Source organism: Nerophis lumbriciformis, linkage group LG38 (genome assembly GCF_033978685.3).
Source record: "Nerophis lumbriciformis linkage group LG38, RoL_Nlum_v2.1, whole genome shotgun sequence".
Classification (NCBI taxonomy): domain Eukaryota; kingdom Metazoa; phylum Chordata; class Actinopteri; order Syngnathiformes; family Syngnathidae; genus Nerophis; species Nerophis lumbriciformis.
In genome coordinates, this window is record NC_084585.2 from 12,983,137 (window position 1) to 13,001,611 (window position 18,475).

Consider the following 18,475-nt stretch of genomic DNA (forward strand, 5'->3'; position numbering starts at 1 on the left):
AATGTACTCCTGTGGAAATAAACCTTTTATTATTAATATCCAAGTTCAAAGGATTGATATTTATAAACTGACTGAAAATAGCCCTGTGAGAAATTAATTGTAAATGTTTGCTTTTTTTGCCTCCAAAAATGTAAATACTGGTGTCAACAAAAAGTGATCTTGAATGGCATTAGTTCAATGTAGGGCTGCAACAACTAATCGATTAAAATCGATTATAAAAATAGTTGGCGATTAATTTAGTCATTGATTCATTGGATCTATGCTATGCGCATGCGCAGAGGCAACATGTACAAACAGCTGAGAAACAATAATCAAAATAAGTATGGAACCAGTATGCTGTTTTTTTTCCTCAATAAAATACTGGAAAGGATAGAAATGTAGTTTGTCTCTTTTATCCGATTATTAATCGATTAATCGAAGTAATAATCGACAGATTAATCGATTATCAAATTAATCGTTAGTTGCAGCCCTAGTTCAATGCATGCTGTAAAAGGATGGTTCTGTGTGTGGGACACTTGCGTGGGTTTAGATGCCTCAGCCTGGTCCGTCTGCAGTTTGTGTCCTCCTTCTACTTCCATGGTGCAGTAAACTATTCTGTTTGGAGCTAGTGACTTAAGACCGTGCACCTCCATGATGACCACCTGCAACACAGGAGTAAAACCTCAGCTAAACACAACTTTAGAAGAAGTCAAGTCAATGTATTTTCAACTTACAATACACAGGAAATATTAGTAGTTAAGGTATACAGTAGATATGCAGTATATATATTAGTAGTGCTAAAAAATGAATTTAAGTCCAAATTGCGAATTTCATTTATTCGGATTCTAAATTGATTCATAATTTTTGAGAAACGATTTATTGGGGAAAAAAAAGGTGCAAAATATATATATATATATATATATATATATATATATATATATATATATATATATATATATATATATATATATATATATATATATATATATATATATATTATTTTTTTTTTATTTATTTTTTTTTTAAATTATTGATATATATATAATGTAGAAATATTTTATTTTATTTATTTTTTAAATTATTTTTAATAATTAATGTTTGGATTAAAACTTTAAACAACTGTTATTGATCTTATTATTATTATTATCATTGATTGTGTGCATTTTTTTTTTTAAGTATTGCATTTCTCTGTCTTCTCAATTGTGAAGTGAAGTGAAGTGAATTATATTTATATAGCGCTTTTTCTCTAGTGACTCAAAGCGCTTTACATAGTGAAACCCAATATCTAAGTTACATTTAAACCAGTGTGGGTGGCACTGGGAGCAGGTGGGTAAAGTGTCTTGCCCAAGGACACAACGGCAGTGACTAGAATGGCGGAAGCGGGGATTGAACCTGGAACCCTCAAGAAGCTGGCACGGCCACTCTACCAACTAAGCTATACCGCTTTTTAAATGTATTGTAAAGCTGTGATTGGGTGGGAGTTGGGGTTGCTTTATTTTCTTTTAATAGATTGATTAACATTTGATTTTTGTAAATAAAATAAAAATACAAATAAAAACAATTATACGTTTTTTAGGCCAACACTGCGTACACTGGTAAGTCATACGTCAGCAGCTAAGAGGCGCTTTTGTAGCCTGTAACCTGTTCTGAAAAGGTTTAACTATAATTTATATACCAAATAATATATTACGACAATCGTGTTGAATTGAGAATCGATTCTAAATCTAATCGCCAACCCAAGAATCGTAATCGAATCAAATCATGAGGAGAAGTAATTTCATCAAGAGAGAGAGAGAGAGAGAGAGAGAGAGAGAGAGAGAGAGAGAGAGAGAGAGAGAGAGAGAGAGAGAGAGAGAGAGAGAGAGAGAGATGGGAATCTTTGGGCACCCTCATGATTTGATTTGAGATTAACACAATGAGTCAGCATTCCAAATTTTGGAGCTTAATCACCTCCAAGGTGAAGGACAACACCACGTCGGATTTGGATAGGGTGTTCTCGTCCTCCTGGCCCATGTCTATTATAGATGTGTTGTGACCTCGCTTCAGCTTCTGCAGTTTAAACTCTCCTCCTTTGGACACCGGCATGCTCTCCAGGTTGGCCATCAGCAAGTTGACAGATGAGCGCATCTCTTCGATGAACAAGGACTCCATCTCTCTGGACGCAAACCTAGGGAATCTTCCGCCGAGCTGCTTAAACCAGGAAGTCAACATATTGATTAGAGGTTTACAATAACCTAATTGGAGACAATATATGGATTGTACCTCCAGGACTTTGCGGGCGTTTTTCGTGATTGGTGCGGCCGAAAATGCCTGAATTTGTGAAAGCTTTTTCACAACGTTGCAACAAAAAATGCAACGTTTTAAGGCTTATTTGTTTTCAACAACATTGAATTAACTTGCAATTAATATCATTTGTTATCGTTACCCACATAGAGCTTTGAGCGGCATACAAAATTAATAAATAAATGAAAAAATTAATGAAGCAATTGTACACCAAGACATGGGTCATACACCGAGGCATATTCGGCTCGATCTAAACATTCGTAGAACAAAAAGAACACAAATAGAGACATTCGTGAATCGAGGTCTCACTGTTCATTTAAACTACAAAGTGTTTAGACAGAAGGCTTAGCACTATAAACATAAACCGGAAGCAGGTCAACAATTGTGCCGTTTGAGCAATAAAGAGTTGATATATTGTTACACATTGTTGTTTCTGCTTCGTATACACAAGAAAAAAACATACGTTTGACGTGCACGTTAAGAGCCGCTCAGAGACAAATTTGATTGTCAAAAACGACGCTGATTGGCCAAAATGTTTGACTAAGTTGGGGCTTTGGAAAAAGTTGTGCCACATTATTCACAAGGTTTAGTTGTATTTGCATGAATTGGCGTGATCACAACTCCGAGAAGGAGTGTATGTTCTAATCAATATACATTGTTCTGATTGCTCTTGGTAGCAGCATTTTCTTATAAACAATGTGTCACTATGTGTCACTATGGTAATTCCATTCAATTGTAAATGTACGCTTACACGGGCGATCTGGTCTGCCATTTGTAACCTTCCATCCAGTTCTCTTCTGATCTGGGCTGCCTGTTCATCAGGGTTGTCCAGCTGGGGGAAAATAAGAGATGAAGACACTTTTTATTCATATCATTAACATGTGAGTCCAGTCAGTCTAAAGTGTGTCCAGGTTCATTTCTATTTGCAGATGAGATGGTAATTTTGGCTTTGTGACCTTCATTCATTGTGAGGCTCGTATCCAAATGTAAAGCTCCCTCAAGTGGAGGAGTCTAAATGCAATTTTCTTTATATGAGCTGCAATTTATCAATTATCTTCTCTATAAAAGGATCAATAAGCCACTACAACATAGCCTTCATTCAGATAGGAGTTGTAAATGCTAGTAAGAGAAGGAAAGGGAAGGATGTGTGTGTACAGTTGCCATAGAAACCACTTTGAAGCAGATGGGAGTGTCTATGTATTCGGCTCTGTATGAAGAAAAAATCCCAAACTAGGCCTGGGCCGATTACACATTTTGCTGGACGATATGTTGACCTACAAATGATTGCCTATAAACATTACACTAAGACCAAATTAACCGCTGATGTGATAATAATGCAAATATACCCTTTCAAATGCAATAAACTTGTATTTCTGGTCAATTTTAACATTGTAATTGGAATGTAGACTTTGAAAAGCTGTCCACTATGTTCTTATTGTAGTCATTAATCTTGACTTTCTCATTTTTATTCAAAAAAAAAAATCTGCAAATATTGTTGGATTATTTTTTGTTTCATAGGTTTTTTACATATATTGTTTTATATATTATACTCCTTTATGTTGATGTTGCAGATCAATTTGAATGCATTATTTATTGAGTTTATGGAATTTTATTTTTCAGCATAAAATGGTTCAGTCGGTCAAAAAAAGTTTGTCCTGTAGTTTAAAAAAAAATAAAAAATTCAGGCAAAATGATGCACTTTAAATATTTTCTGTTACACACGAAAAAAACAATGTTAATTAAGTTATTCTTTGTTGTGAGTTGATCTGTACTACTTTCATATTTGTTGTTAACCTTAATGTTAATGAGGAAACAATGTTATGCTAAGGTGTACTTATTACAATTTTATTGACGAATGATACTATTTATAGTCGCGGCAGAGAAAGGGGAGAGAGTCCGTGAAATGTTTTCTTCATCCTAGGGGGGCATCACAGAAATTAGAGATTCAATGCTATACAAAGGTTAAAATGGACAGAATGAAATTATTAAATACATTGTAAATAATTACTTAAATGTGTCATTAATTAAAATTACAATCAAATACATAAATGTATTACTAAATGTATAAATATTTACGTTAATGTAAATTGTAAACATGCATTTATTTAAACATTCCATTAATTATTTCACAATTTAAATACTTATTTTTCATTATTGAATTAGTTATTTCATAACTGTCAACTTATTGTACTGTGTTGCCCATTACAGCGACGCAGCAGTACAGCAACACTTTGGTGCAAAAATGCAAAAATCGTCCCTAAATTACAATCAGCCCAAAACCTGACTTAATTTTTTTAAGTTGTTTTTATTGATATAAATGCCTGTGCTGTCCAATTATTATGTTTTCAATTCAAATTAATCACCGTTTTGAACTTAGATTAATCACAAGTTATTATTTCCTTACATAATTTAATTAATTAATAAGATATAATATTTAGACACAAATTTAAAAAAATTTTGTCAAAATGTCAAAAACATTTTTTAAATATTGTATTCAAATCCATGTCATTTATTTGTTCAAAATGTGATAATAGTTGTATCTAAAGTCCAGTCAGGATGTATTTTGGAGTGAAATTCGCCAGCGAGCACACTGAGTGCCCTCACTCATCTTTGCTCTGGCATATACATTGACCTAATCAATGACCGTTTAATCTTTTTTGCGTGATATATAAACATGATTAATGTGATTTATTTGTGTGATGAATTTTTGACAGCCCTAATTATGGTATTAAAAATCTATATTTTTTCCCACCCCTAGTATGAAAAAAAGTCAAAGATGCATGAATAATTATGTTATGAAGAATTTAAATATATTCACTTTAGCAGGTGTTTCATTCTCGCTGTTTCAGGCACAGACTAGTTCACTTTTCCAAAGGCTTTTGATGGCTGCTGAGTCCCCACCACAACCCTAATGGCTAAAAGCCATCTGATGAAAGGAAGTACGCCCACTTTGCTCTTCCATCACAACATATCCGCTGCATTGGCCTGCAATTGAATTTGTCTTCTGGTATCAGTCGTCATATCCATAACAAGACATCCCTCCCTTTGTAAAACCTATGCTCTGTGAATATTCTGCTTGCTAAAGAGAGATTTGTTTCTTTCACAACTCCACTGGCTGGTTGACAGAATAGCATAGGGTTCATGTGTTTATATTATACAAGTATAGTGAACCAATGGCCAATAGAGCTGGGTTAGGGCTTTTGGAAAGTCGGCTCTGTCCATTTCCAAAACCAGTTCTGATTGTTTGGGAAGATTCAACATTCAGCTATGAAGTCAGGTGACAGAAGTAGTCCCTCTTCAAAGTCCATCCACTTTGTTCGGTGCACCTTTGCCACTGACAATAAACCAGCCATAGAGCATGATGCTGCCCAGTAAGAGCCTCACACTGACTATTTAAAAAAAACAACTTGTTGTCGATTTGGATAAATACACAGCGTGCACAATTATTATGCTGGTTGTATTTTGACGGTTCTTGTGTTTTTTTAACAACTAACTAATAAACTAATAATGATCAAATCTAAATATAAAAGAGCATAAATCTAAGGTTGTGTCTTTCTAAAAGGAGACCGGCACTTTTTTGTCATCCACAATGCTTATGTGAGACAAAAGCACACAAGTATTTCCCTTTTCTGTGCCTTCTTGATAATAAAAAAAAAAAAACTGCGAGCACGAGGCGACTAACAATGCAGGTAATGGTGATTCTACCGTATTTTTCTGATTATAAGTCGCAATTTTTTTCATAGTTTGGCCGGGGGTGCGACATATACTCCGGAGCGATTTATGTGTGAAATTATTAACACATTACCGTAAAATATCAAATAATATTATTTAACTCATTCGCGTAAGAGACGAAGAAAATGTCCGCAATCGTCACACACACACGTCAGCAATCGTCACACACGTCAACCAATAAGAATTCGGCGGGGGCGGGTCATGGCAGAAGTGCATTGTGCGTCATGGCAGAAGTGCATTGTGGGTCATGGGATGCTAACTGCTGCTACATCCGTAGCTATTAAAATTAATTATTTCAACATTGGCGGTAACTTATAAAAACTGAGAAGGGCTGAACTAAAATGGCACCGAAAAGGAAATCATATACTGCAGATTACAAGCCGGACGTAGTGAAATATGCAGCAGAAAACGGTGATCGAGCAGCAGAAAGAAAGGAAACGGCGCATACCAGAGGCGACACCGGGGAGGAAGATTTCATCGGATTTAGCGATCGGGAGTGACAGATTGTTTGGTAAACGTATAGCATGTTCTATATGTTATAGTTATTTGATTGACTCTTGCCATGATGTGTTGCGTAAACATACCAGGCACGTTCTCAGTTGGTTACTGTATGTATGTGTCATATGGCGTACACTTATTCAGCCTGTTGTTCACTATTCTTTATTTATTTTAAATTGCCTTTCAAATGTCTATTCTTGGTGTTGGATTTTATCAAATAAATTTCCCCAAAAATGCGACTTATACTCCAGTGCGACGGATATATGTTTTTTTCCTTCTTTATTGTGCATTTTCGGCCAGTGCGACGTATACTCCGGAGCGACTTATAGTCCGAAAAATACGGTACTACTTTGACAAAAAAGCCCTCTAAAAAAACATACAAAAACTTCCAAAATTGAATTACTACTCCAATCTCATCCGCCTCAATAAAAACGATCCTGAATATTTGTTCAGTACAGTAGCATCGTTAACCCAACATAGGACTCCCCCTAGTAGCTCCACCCACTCGGATGATGACTTTATGAAAGTATTTACTAAGAAAATTTAACTCATTAGAAAGGAGATTAAACATTACGTGTCCAGCTGCAACTGGGTTCTATTAACGCAGATATAAATGGATGAACGACGGATATTGCCCCCCAAAATAATCTCTCTCTTTTTGAAGAAATAATATTAGAGGAACTCCTGCGACTTGTAAATGGGACAAGACAAACAACATGTTTACTTGAGCCACTCCCTGGGAAACTTATCAAGGAGCTGTTTGTAATATTAGAACCGTCAGTGCTAAATTATATTAACGTATCACTTTCCTCTGGTACTGGTATTGGTATGTCAGCTTTAGCCTTCTCTTGGTTTAACTCCTATCTTACTGCCAGGATGCAGTGCGTCTCCCATAACAATGTGACCTCAGAGTATGTTAAGGTAACGTGCGGAGTTCCACAGTGTTCGGTTGTTGGCCCAGCACTCTTCAGCATCTACATGCTGCCGCTAGGTGACATCGTAAATAAATAAATAATTACAGTGTTAGCTTTCACTGTTATGCTTAGGGACGGCATGGCGCAGTGGAAGAGTGGCCGTGCGCGACCCGAGGGTCCCTGGTTCAATCCCCACCTAGTACCAACCTCGTCATGTCCGTTGTGTCCTGAGCAAGACACTTCACCCTTGCTCCTGATGGCTGCTGGTTAGCGCCTTGCATGGCAGCTCCCGCCATCAGTGTGTGAATGTGTGTGTGAATGGGTAAATGTGGAAGTAGTGTCAAAGCGCTTTGAGTACCTTGAAGGTAGAAAAGCGCTATACAAGTACAACCCATTTATCATTTATTATGCTGAAGACACCCAACTCTACATGCCACTAAAGCTGAACAACACGCCAGATTGTAGTCATCTGGAGGTGTGCCTAAATGAAATTAAACAATTGATGTCCAGCTACTTTTTGCATCTTAACGCTAAGAAAACAAAAAAGCACATTATCGGTCCTGCTAGACACCGGCACCTATTTAATAATACCACCTTAACATTTAACAACCAAACAATTACACAAAGCGACTCGGTAAAGAATCTGGGTATTATCTTCAACCCAACTCTCATTTGAGTCACACATTAAGAGTGTTACCAAAACATCCTTTTTTCATCTCCGTAATATCGCTAAAATGTGTCCCATTTTGTCCACCACCGCCACTGAGGTCTTTATTCATGCATTCGTTACGTCTCGTCTCAATTACTGTAACGTATTATTTTCGGGTCTCCCTATGTCTAGCATTAAAAGATTACAGTTGGTACAAAAGGTGGCTGCTAAACTTTTGACAAAAGCAAGAAAGTTTGATCATATTACGCCAATACTGGTTCACCCCAAAAAAGTCTGCGGGTTTTAGAGCGTTTTCTATTCGGGCTCTTGTACTCCGAAGTGCACTAGAAATGCTACCTCAGTAGAAGCATTTAAGTTCCATCTTAAAACTCATTTGTATACTCTGACTTTTTAGCTCAGTTGATCTGCCGTCTCTCTTTTCTGCTGTGCCCCCCTCTCCTGTGTGGAGAGGTTATCAGGTGACAACGGATCAACCTCCATGGAGGATGCGCTAGCTGTTCCAAGTCAGACGCCAGTGTGGACCACTCCTCTTTGCAGTAGTTGGTAATGTCTCTGTGCTGCTGACTTGTCTCCATTCAAGATGATTCCCTGCTGGTCTCCCAATGGACTGGACTTTCACATGAAGTCGGGACTCGGGGTGGACCACTCTTTATGCGTCAGTCGGTGACGTCTCTGTGCCCTGATGTGTCTACATGCAAGAGGATCCCCTGCTGGTCCCACTATGGACTGGACTCTCACATTATTAACCTTATCCACTTGGTATCCATTGCACCGGTCACTAGGTTTTGGCACCGAAACTTAGTTTCAATATGGCACCCGTGACAAAAAAAAATGGCAGTAACCAGACCAAAAATGAGTAGCTATCGGTGCTTCATTCTGCTAAATGTATGTAAACTCAGCCCCTGCAACAAGTGCTTAACGGTGATATTGTATAAGTAAAGTATTGTAAGTAATGTAGTAGTAGTGATATTTTACAAGTAATAGAGTTTAAGTAATGTAGTAGTAGTGATATTGTACAAGTAGCATTCTTGTAAGTAACATAGGTAGTAGTGATATTGTCCACAACTAATCAGTGCAGTGCTGAAATGGTTAATACTATTCACACACACACACAACTTAGTGGAATGCAAGTGTGGCTCCTACATTCCGGCCTCTAATTATTACAAAATAATGATTACCAATCACCAATATAATTGTGGGAAACAGACACCATGCAGCAAATATATATATATATATATATATATATATATATATATATATATATATATATATATATATATATATATATATATATATTGTGGGAAACAGACACCATGCAGCAAATATATATATATATATATATATATATATATATATATATATATATATATATATATATATATATATATATATATATATATATATATATATATATTTGCTGCATGGTGTCTGTTTCCCACAATTATATTGGTGATTGGTAATCATTCTTTTGTAATAATTAGAGGCCGGAATGTAGGAGCCACACTTGCATTCCACTAAGTTGTATATATATATATATATATACACATACAAAAAGAGCCAATACTGCTATAGTCCAATGTGTACAAAAATCCTTATTCTGAAAAATTCCAAAGAACAAGAAAAGTCAATGTGCATATATTCCAAGGTCTTCACTGCTCATCGCTTCCTGCAGAAGGCAGACTTTCGTTTGATCTGTCCAAATAGCTGGTCCACTGCTGGGCCAATCCCACCGTGCTGTGTTTCAATCCCTAACATCACAGAAATCCATTTTGTCCGGAACGATGTCCACAACTCATCCTGTAATCCATATCTCAGGGCATTCAATCGATCGCAACTGGACTGATTGGTTTGTCTTGGAGGACGTTTCGCCGCTCATCCGAGTAGGCTTCATCGGTTCGTGCTCAAAGACTTAGATTGGTCAGATCTCGTCTAGTCTAGTCATGAACTAGATCTGACCAGATCTAGTCTAGTCTAGACTAGCCAATCGAACTTGTTTTCTTGTCTTGTGATATACATATGTACCAAATGCACACCTTACATACACAACACCTTCTGCAGTCTTTGCTTCAGTGCCCAATACACAAACATCCAAAACACACGATTGATCTCAAAAACATATTGTTTCCCTTGTGTGTCATTTCCTCCAATAGGAATAAAAAAAACAAGGAATGTCCAGTTCCAAAAAAAACAGGCACATTTTCATACCAAGTAAGTTCTTCTCAGAATCAGGCTTTACTATTTTCTTCACAGGTGAAACTGCAGTGGCAAAACTGCTGCCTTTAGGTTTAGGACTTTTCATCGCAAGTACATTTTTGTATTCCCTTCTGTTACAAAGGAATCTTGTAAATCGACAAATACAACTACTTCAGGGCTAATACCAACATGGTTCAAAGGCAAGTCACTGTACACAGCGCCTCTCAAAGATGTATGAATGTCTTATGTACAAAGGAACAAAAGGCTCAGCATCAGCTAATGGATTTTTTCTTCATAATATAAATTCATGGCATCAGATTTAGCAGAACTACGAGACACACAAGGTCCTTCTGCAGCTTTTAAAACATTTACTTTTGTGATAGAAGCAGCCAACTCTGTGTCCAAGTCCAGCTCTTCCTTTTCTCCTTCTTAGAAGCTCCTGCTCCTCATCTATAGAATGTATCTCCTTTAGTCGCTTTTGCCCAACCAGAATAGCAGCGGCTCAGCCTCAGCTTTAATTCTGGCTGATAAAGTATTGGAAGTAGTGGATCTACTTACAACTGAGCTTTGTTTCTTTGACTTGCTGGATGTATTTGAAACACTGTCACTGGGATTCATTCCATCATCAGCAGTATTCATCCGTACATTCTGTGAAATGCTTGAAGTGTTGTCATTCATGGCAACTTCCACACGGTTTACCTGGCTGATGAACAGCGCCCTCTGTGGCAGCCTGTACTTTTTGACCAATCTCCAAAATCAAATTTTTAGCATCTTCCACCAAAAGCAGTTTTGTGTGTAATAATACTGTCAAACCAAACATTTTGTTTCTCTTGCTCATCAGCAGAAATATTTAAAAATACTGTTACGCTAGGGTCGCATTTTACTGCACGGATCGTTCTCCCAAGATGCAGCAGGAAATCCGGAGGCAAAGTGAAGGTAAGACGAGGATTTATTCTCATATATCATTCAAAAATACAAACAAGCGTGCCGATAGCACGGGGAGCTAAGGCAAAACTTAGCACAGGAATCAAAACATAAACAGGCATAGGCACGAGAAGCAAGATATACACAAACGTAACTTGTTGCTTACAGCAAACAAGACAGCCAGAATGGTTGTGGCGAAAAACAGGAATAAGTAGCTCTCTGATTAGTGCCCAGGAGCAGGTGAGCGGCCCAAACACTTATCAGAGGCAGGTGAAACTAATCCGCAGTCATGCCAACTAAAATACCAACCCAGTTAATGTAGGCTGCACTCGGCTGTACCCTCGGCTGTATTCGGCTTGCTAGCTCATGGTCTGCAAGCTAATCATGGTGCGCGAGAGAGTGGCCGAGTTAGCGGTCTTATACAGATATCTAAAAAAATCCCACTTTGGCAAGAAAAATAGCGAAACTCTGCTATATAGCAGATATTTGGGATGCCTGGTAAATAAGACCACCCACAAAACGGCGCAAAGATGGTCAGAAAGCAGCTTGAAAACGGCCCGTAAAACATGATCAATGCAACATGTTGACCAAAGAACCATCATTACAGGTTATGTAAACCACAAGGAAGTGTTTTATCCATCCATCCATCCATTTCCTACCGCTTGTCCCTTTAGGGGTCGCAGTGGGTCGCTGGAGCCTATCCCAGCTGCACATGGGCGGAAGGTGGGGCGCCACCTCATCGCAGGGCCAACACAGATAGACAGACAACATTCACACACTAGGACCAATTTAGTGTTGCCAATTAACCTATCCCCAGGTGCATGTCTTTGGAGGTGGGAGGAAGCTGGAGTACCCGGAGGGAACCCACGCAGTCACGGGGAGAACATGCAAAATGACCCCTTTAATACTTATCAATTGCACACTGACCTGGCAAGCATTATAGAGGAGTTGGTGCTCAAACTTCTTGATGCCCAGAATCTGCTGAAACATCTCATACAGCTGGTCTTTGCTGAGGATGAGTTCAGAGGCGGCGCTGGCAGTCAGTCTCTGCTGGTGTTTCCTTGGGTCCTCCTCCCCACGATAGATGGTGTCAAACTTAGCAATCCATGAGCTGAGTACAGTCTCTTTGCTCAGGCCATCAATCTCTGGCAAACTGCGCACACGCTTCTCGATGTGCTTCTTAAACACCTCCCGAGAGTCACTGGCTGAGCATCCCCCGCTCTGCACCATCCGACATACTCTGTCACTTTTCAGGAAAACCTGGAGTCAACAAAATCGAAATTGTTACAAAAGTTTATTCAAATGTCTCAAGTTACCAGTACAGAAGTTGGTATACTTAAATATTAGGGGTGCAGAATTGTTTTTATTCAGATCCAAATCCTGATTCAAATTTATTTAGATTCTGAATGGATTCATAATTTTAAAAATAAAGTGTATTTATTAGTTTTTTAAGAATCAATTTTTAAAAATACGTTTTTTAGGCCATCACTGCGCTTTTTCACTGCGCGTATATATCAGCAGTCAAGAGGATTTTTTGTAAGCTTTTTTAAAAAGGTTTTATTATAATTGCTATACCAAATAATCAGTTTGAATTGAGAATCGTCACCTCAAGAATTGTAATCGAATTGCTGTTGCAAAATTTACATCCTTTTTAAATATGTTTTTTTGTTCGACGAAGGTTTTCTTGTAAATTTAACAATTATTTCATTGGATATAGTAATACTACTGAGAAAGTAAAAACATTCTATTCTATTTAGGTTACGAGCCACTGCTAGCTGGCATAGCGCTTGTCAAAATGAACACAGTAAGATCCGACCAAAACAGCCAATTTTATTCGCGAGCGTTATCTTCTAGTTAGAGATAGACATAACTTTGTTTTTCCAGGCTTGGGAAGGAAAAAATGAGAGTAAAGGACAGTGCTGAGAAGAATAAGTGGATGATATTCATGTTATTTAAGAGAGAAATGTCACGGCCCTGACGCACACCAGTGCGCAATCATCTGGGAGCCGCGCTCGCGCGCACGTCACTCAAACTGCTGCAGGCAGCTGCGTTTCTTCAATCAACACACCGGCAACTGATGAGAGGGACGACTACTTAAACAACCGCCACCAGAGATCCTTTGCCAGAACGTAGCAATCTGTACATCGTACCGTAAGCTCGTCTCCAGCTTCCTAGCGCCTTTTTGATACTGATCTCTGTGCTTTTTTTCCTGTGTTAATTGTCGTGTCCTTCCTCATCCCGCAGCTTCCTGTGTGCGTCCCCGAGTCACGCTGTGTGTCGTGTGCTCCTGGATCTTCCCTGTCTTCCTCGTGCTTCCTGGTTCTCGACTCATCGCTCGCCCCCCCCCCGACCAACGCTTCCGCCCCTGGACAAACCCTGTCTGACAGCACCGCTCCTCTCAACACGCACCTCCAACACTTACGGTAAAACCCTCCAGTTAAATTCTACACATAGTCTGACACCCATTTCCTGTTTGGTTACATACACATCTAATATATATATATATATTGATATATATAATATAATATAATATCATATAATATATTGGATAATATATTGTATGAATTATACATATATATTATATTATTATTATTATTATTATATATATATTTATATAGCGATATATATATAATTCCCTTTTGAATAAATACGCCCCAGGCTAAACGCTCTCCCTGTCTCAGTGCCGTCTCCTTCTACCCGGTATCATCACAAGAAATCATCAAAAACATGACAGGAACGTACAGCAGGTGGAGCGTAGCACTGCTGGACTGCATCATACTGAAGCAGAATGTGTTAACGACAGCAAGAACATAAAATGTATCCATGAAAATTTGAAAAAGCTGCTGATTGTGTGTTTGACGAAGAAGCAGCTCAAAGGAGATACTATAGAACTCCACTCTCCGTGGTAAATAACATTATTATCATTACATTACTTCATAAAACTACCATAGTTGTATAGTACATTGTATTGCATTGTTTATCATACAATAGATAGCTTGATAGATAGTACTTTATTGATTCCTTCAGGAGAGTTCCCTTAGGAAAATTAAAATTCCAGCAGCAGTGTACAGAATTGAGAACGGATTTAAAAAGTAAAAATAGAAAATTGGGGGTATAAATGGAAATAAAATATAAAATATAACAATGAGAATAAATAATGCTCATCTGAAAGGTGTGTATTCTCTATAAAAGGAATTTGGGGCCTCCATCCCAAAAACATACTTAGCGAGTCAACAAACGGGACAAATACAGTATGTGCCTTTTGAAGTGTTAATGTGCAAGGAGTGTTCAAAAGGAGTCTCTTGGAGAAGTGGCTGACAAGTTAGCAAGTGTCGCTCACATCGCTGACAGTGACGTCATCCCCGTCATTGTTTACTGAAGCAGATATGCTGACTGTGCGCTACAATAAACGCACATGCGTCGCCAGGCTCTCCTTTTTATCCATAGATTTATCAGATTAAATGTTTTATTATCTATAGCAGGGGTGTCAAAAGTGTGGCCCGGAGAACATTTGCGGCCCGCGGCTAATGTTTTAAAGGCCCACGGCACATTCTAAAAATCCTATTAAAATAATCAAAAACATAACAAAAGTGGAATAAAAAAGCTTACAGGTGAAATGTAATTTATAAAAAGTTGCAATGTTGACTAATAAAACAAAGCTGTTTTTTTTCTTTAAAACTGTCATTGCTCGAAACATAATATTGAATCAAAATCGATGTTTTTATGAATTAATGACCTATCCAAGGTTCGGATTACTTCACATCCAATATTCCAGTTTGAAAAATATTTTTTGTGGAAGATTTTGCATATTTTGTGTGTTCGCCATAAAAAACATTGTTTTCTTTGACAAAAGGGCAGAAAACAAACAAACAAAAAAACAACATAAAAAAACAAAAAAACTTAGAATTGACGGATAGATCTGAAGTTGATGTAGACTCTAGAGATTTAAGCGTTAAATAAATAATGTATGTATGCCCTAGCACACGATTATCAAAATTTCATGACCGAGCAAAAAACTTTTTACACTTTTATACTGAAACAAAAAACAACCAACAAATTATTAAATAAAAATATAGAAAAAACTACCAGCAGCGGTAAAGTTTAGATCCATGAAGGAAAGAAGAAAGTGAATGAATGTTTATAACTGAATACATTTACATATGCATACAAATTTGTTTTCTTTTGTATTATTTTTTTAATGAATTAAGTAACATTTATGACAACTTTTTACCAAAACACAATATAGAATGTGAGATATAACAGGATTATGCATACATTTATCATTTGTTTTCAAAACGCTTACAAAAAAGTGGGACCCCAAAAATTTACTTTGGGACCCCATTTTTATGACTTGATGGGTCCCTGGGACCCCGTTGTGAAATTGTCTAGCACCGACACTGCTTGAAACAAGCACATGGCGATTTATCGACGCTGGAAAACTTACCGACTTAATTTTCATTTATTATCGGTTAATTGACTTATCGAATATCGGCCCAGGCCTTTTCTTCACAAATATAGTATGAATATGAAACATTACATGCATTGGCGAAAAAAAATGTTTATGTCCTTGCCTCAATCTTTTTTACATTGTTCAAATCAAATGTAGCCGAACCAAAATGTTCATATGTGTCTGATAGGCACATTAATCAGTCTGAGGAGTAAAAGTTGGCACTCTTTTATGTGAACTGTTACGCAACATCTCTTATGTGGGAAGCTGAAATATCCACAGCCTGTAGAAATGTGTGCACGACAGCTATGAAGTTGCCACGAGGCAGCGCATATTTCCCTGTCAACGTCAGTTTTGATACATCTCAACTTTGCCTTGAAAAAGGGCATTCGGCAGGATTTTGAGCACACGCAAGCTTTGTACATGAGACCCCAGCTCCCTTAATCGATCAACATTTCTCGGTATTAGCTTTTGTATAACACCATGCACTTTCAAATGAAAATAATGAAATATTAAAAATTACTTTTGTTGTTTGTTAATTATTTTGTTTATTGGCTTGAAAACTTGGCCAACAAAGATTATTCTGATTCTGATTAATTCTGTGAATGTGATTATGGATGTTTTCTTTCCTTACTCACCTCATAGTAGCTCTGGACGGCGTTGACGAATGCCTCATCTGCTACAATCTGGGTTTCTCCATTGAGGAATGCCTGGAAACGCTCTTTGACTGTCTGCAGCTGCTGCTTACTGATCTGAATAGAACACAAAAAGAAAGACAATACGAAGTAATTACAGAAACTCACAGTCAACATCTGTCTAGTAACACTTTACAATGTGTAAACAGCACAAAGGTCTTCATTTTCAAGTGTTATTTTGGCCATCATGTTTGTAAAACAGAAGTGAATATTTTAGTGCAAATGTTAATATTTACAAAGATGGTTAGACGCTAGATTTACAGCATTAAATAATCAGCTCAGAAAGGACAATTTCTTCACTTTTTTTAATAAATATATTTTTTAGTACCTGTCCTGTCAGTCATTTGAGCAAATAATGTTGATATCGATGCGTCACCATGCTAATGTGATTGTCAATATTGCTACACAACTTATAATAGTATGTAGATACTTTATGGAGCAGAGCCAGAGCCTCTAAGTCACCTGTTGACTGTCTTGCTTTTAGGCAATGTAGAAAAATGTACAGTCAGGATTCAGAACTGGCCTCGGATGTATCATTGCTACACTTAAGGTCCTTGATGATATCATCAAGTCCATGGACAATTAACAGGTCTGCGTAGCTGTCTTCTTAGATTAGATCATAACATCCTCTTAAATAGAATTTTTAGTATTGGCTTGTCCAAGAGTTTCATCAACTGGTTTGTCAGCAATCTCAATAACCACATACAACAACTGAAGTCTGAAAATATTGTGTCAGATCTGCTTAACATATCTTAATGTGTGCCACACGGTTTCATCTTGGGCCCAATGTTATTTTCTCCATGATGTGGCCAAGGCTATCGGCAACTCCCGGATGTGTACTCATTTGGTCCTTCACTCCACTATGCAGCAACCACCCTTCAAAGCAGCCTCACTTCTACTGAGAAATATTTGTATGACCTTTGCATAGAAATTCAAATAAGACCAAATGCATGTTGTTTAATTTTATTTGTATTTATTTATTTATTTGACAGGGACAGTACAATAAAACATTGCTACCCATAGGTAATTGATGTCAAAGTACATAAAGCTTCTAGCCACAGGCTAATTCGCAACCCTTGTCCCTGGTTAGGCTTTTAAAGAAAGGTGAAGAAAGGCTATGGAGAGAATATAAGTAGAAAAAAATACATTTAGTTTAGATAATAATGAGTCATATATTGGAATATGGGATCCATTATTTAAATTTGTTTTAACTATTAAATGAACCTAAACTATGACTTATTTTATCTGTTTGCAAAATATTGGACACAATGTGTTGTCAAGCTTATGAGATCTGATGCAAGTGTAAGCCACTGTGACACAATTGTTCATTTTTTAAATGTTTTTATTTTATTTATTTTTTTATAAATGGCTGTGACGATAATGTAAATGAGGGATTTAGAATCACTGCTATGTTGGAATTCTTATTAATATTGATACTGTTGTTGATATTATTCATTTTTGTTTGACTACTTTTGGATTGTTTTGTGTCATGTTTGTGTGTCCTCTCAATTGCTCTGTTGATTGCTATTCTGAATGTTGCTGGGCCCGGTTTGGTTTTGGAATTGGAATTGTATTATTATGGTATTATTGTGTATTATTTTGTTGGACTAATTAATATAAAATTAAAATAATTAAAAAAAATAAAAATTAAAAATTAAAACAACAGATACAAAAGGTTTAAGTTAAGTACAAAATTAAAATACATAAAAAATCATAATTGGCCCCATTCGTTCATACAACTCAACTCAACTGTCAACTCAACTGTCAGCTTTATTGTCTATTCTTCACATGTACAAGACATACAAGAAATCGAAAAAGGTGGGGGGGAAAAGGTGGGAAACAGGTAAACATTGGGGTGGGGGAATGAGTAAAAAAAATATTTAGCCTAAGGCTGGAGGGGGTCCAGATTGAGGCCAGAAAAAAAAACTCAATACCCATAGTACACATAAAAAAGTTACAAAGAATTCACAAGACTCGCAACAGAGGGGAGGGAGTGGGGGCTACAGAGGCAGGCTGCTGCTATCGAAGCGCTGCTCAGCCGTCCATCACCCCTAAAGGATTCAAGCGTCGAAAGCGTGGGATGGGGGTGGGGGGTGTATTTTTCGTGGATGCATGTTTGTGTGTGTAAGCCTGCAGAGTG

At 37.3% G+C, this 18,475-nt stretch overlaps 1 protein-coding gene across 3 annotated transcripts in view; it reads right to left on the bottom strand.

Moving 5' to 3' along the window:
- LOC133578319 (calcium-dependent secretion activator 1) overlaps window positions 1-18,475 on the bottom strand; it is a 291,918-nt gene that overhangs the window by 245,330 nt on the left and 28,113 nt on the right. For 2 of the 3 annotated variants that reach the window (XM_061932657.1, XM_061932658.1), the window contains exons 2-6: window positions 16,279-16,392; window positions 12,121-12,453; window positions 3,014-3,094; window positions 1,930-2,166; window positions 520-641 (exon numbers count right to left, since the gene is read on the bottom strand). In XM_061932657.1, coding sequence (XP_061788641.1) covers window positions 520-641; window positions 1,930-2,166; window positions 3,014-3,094; window positions 12,121-12,453; window positions 16,279-16,392 — 887 coding nt within the window. Of the gene's footprint in view, window positions 1-519; window positions 642-1,929; window positions 2,170-3,013; window positions 3,095-12,120; window positions 12,454-16,278; window positions 16,393-18,475 lie in introns of all 3 variants that reach the window. The other variant, XM_061932659.1, reaches the window with a different exon arrangement.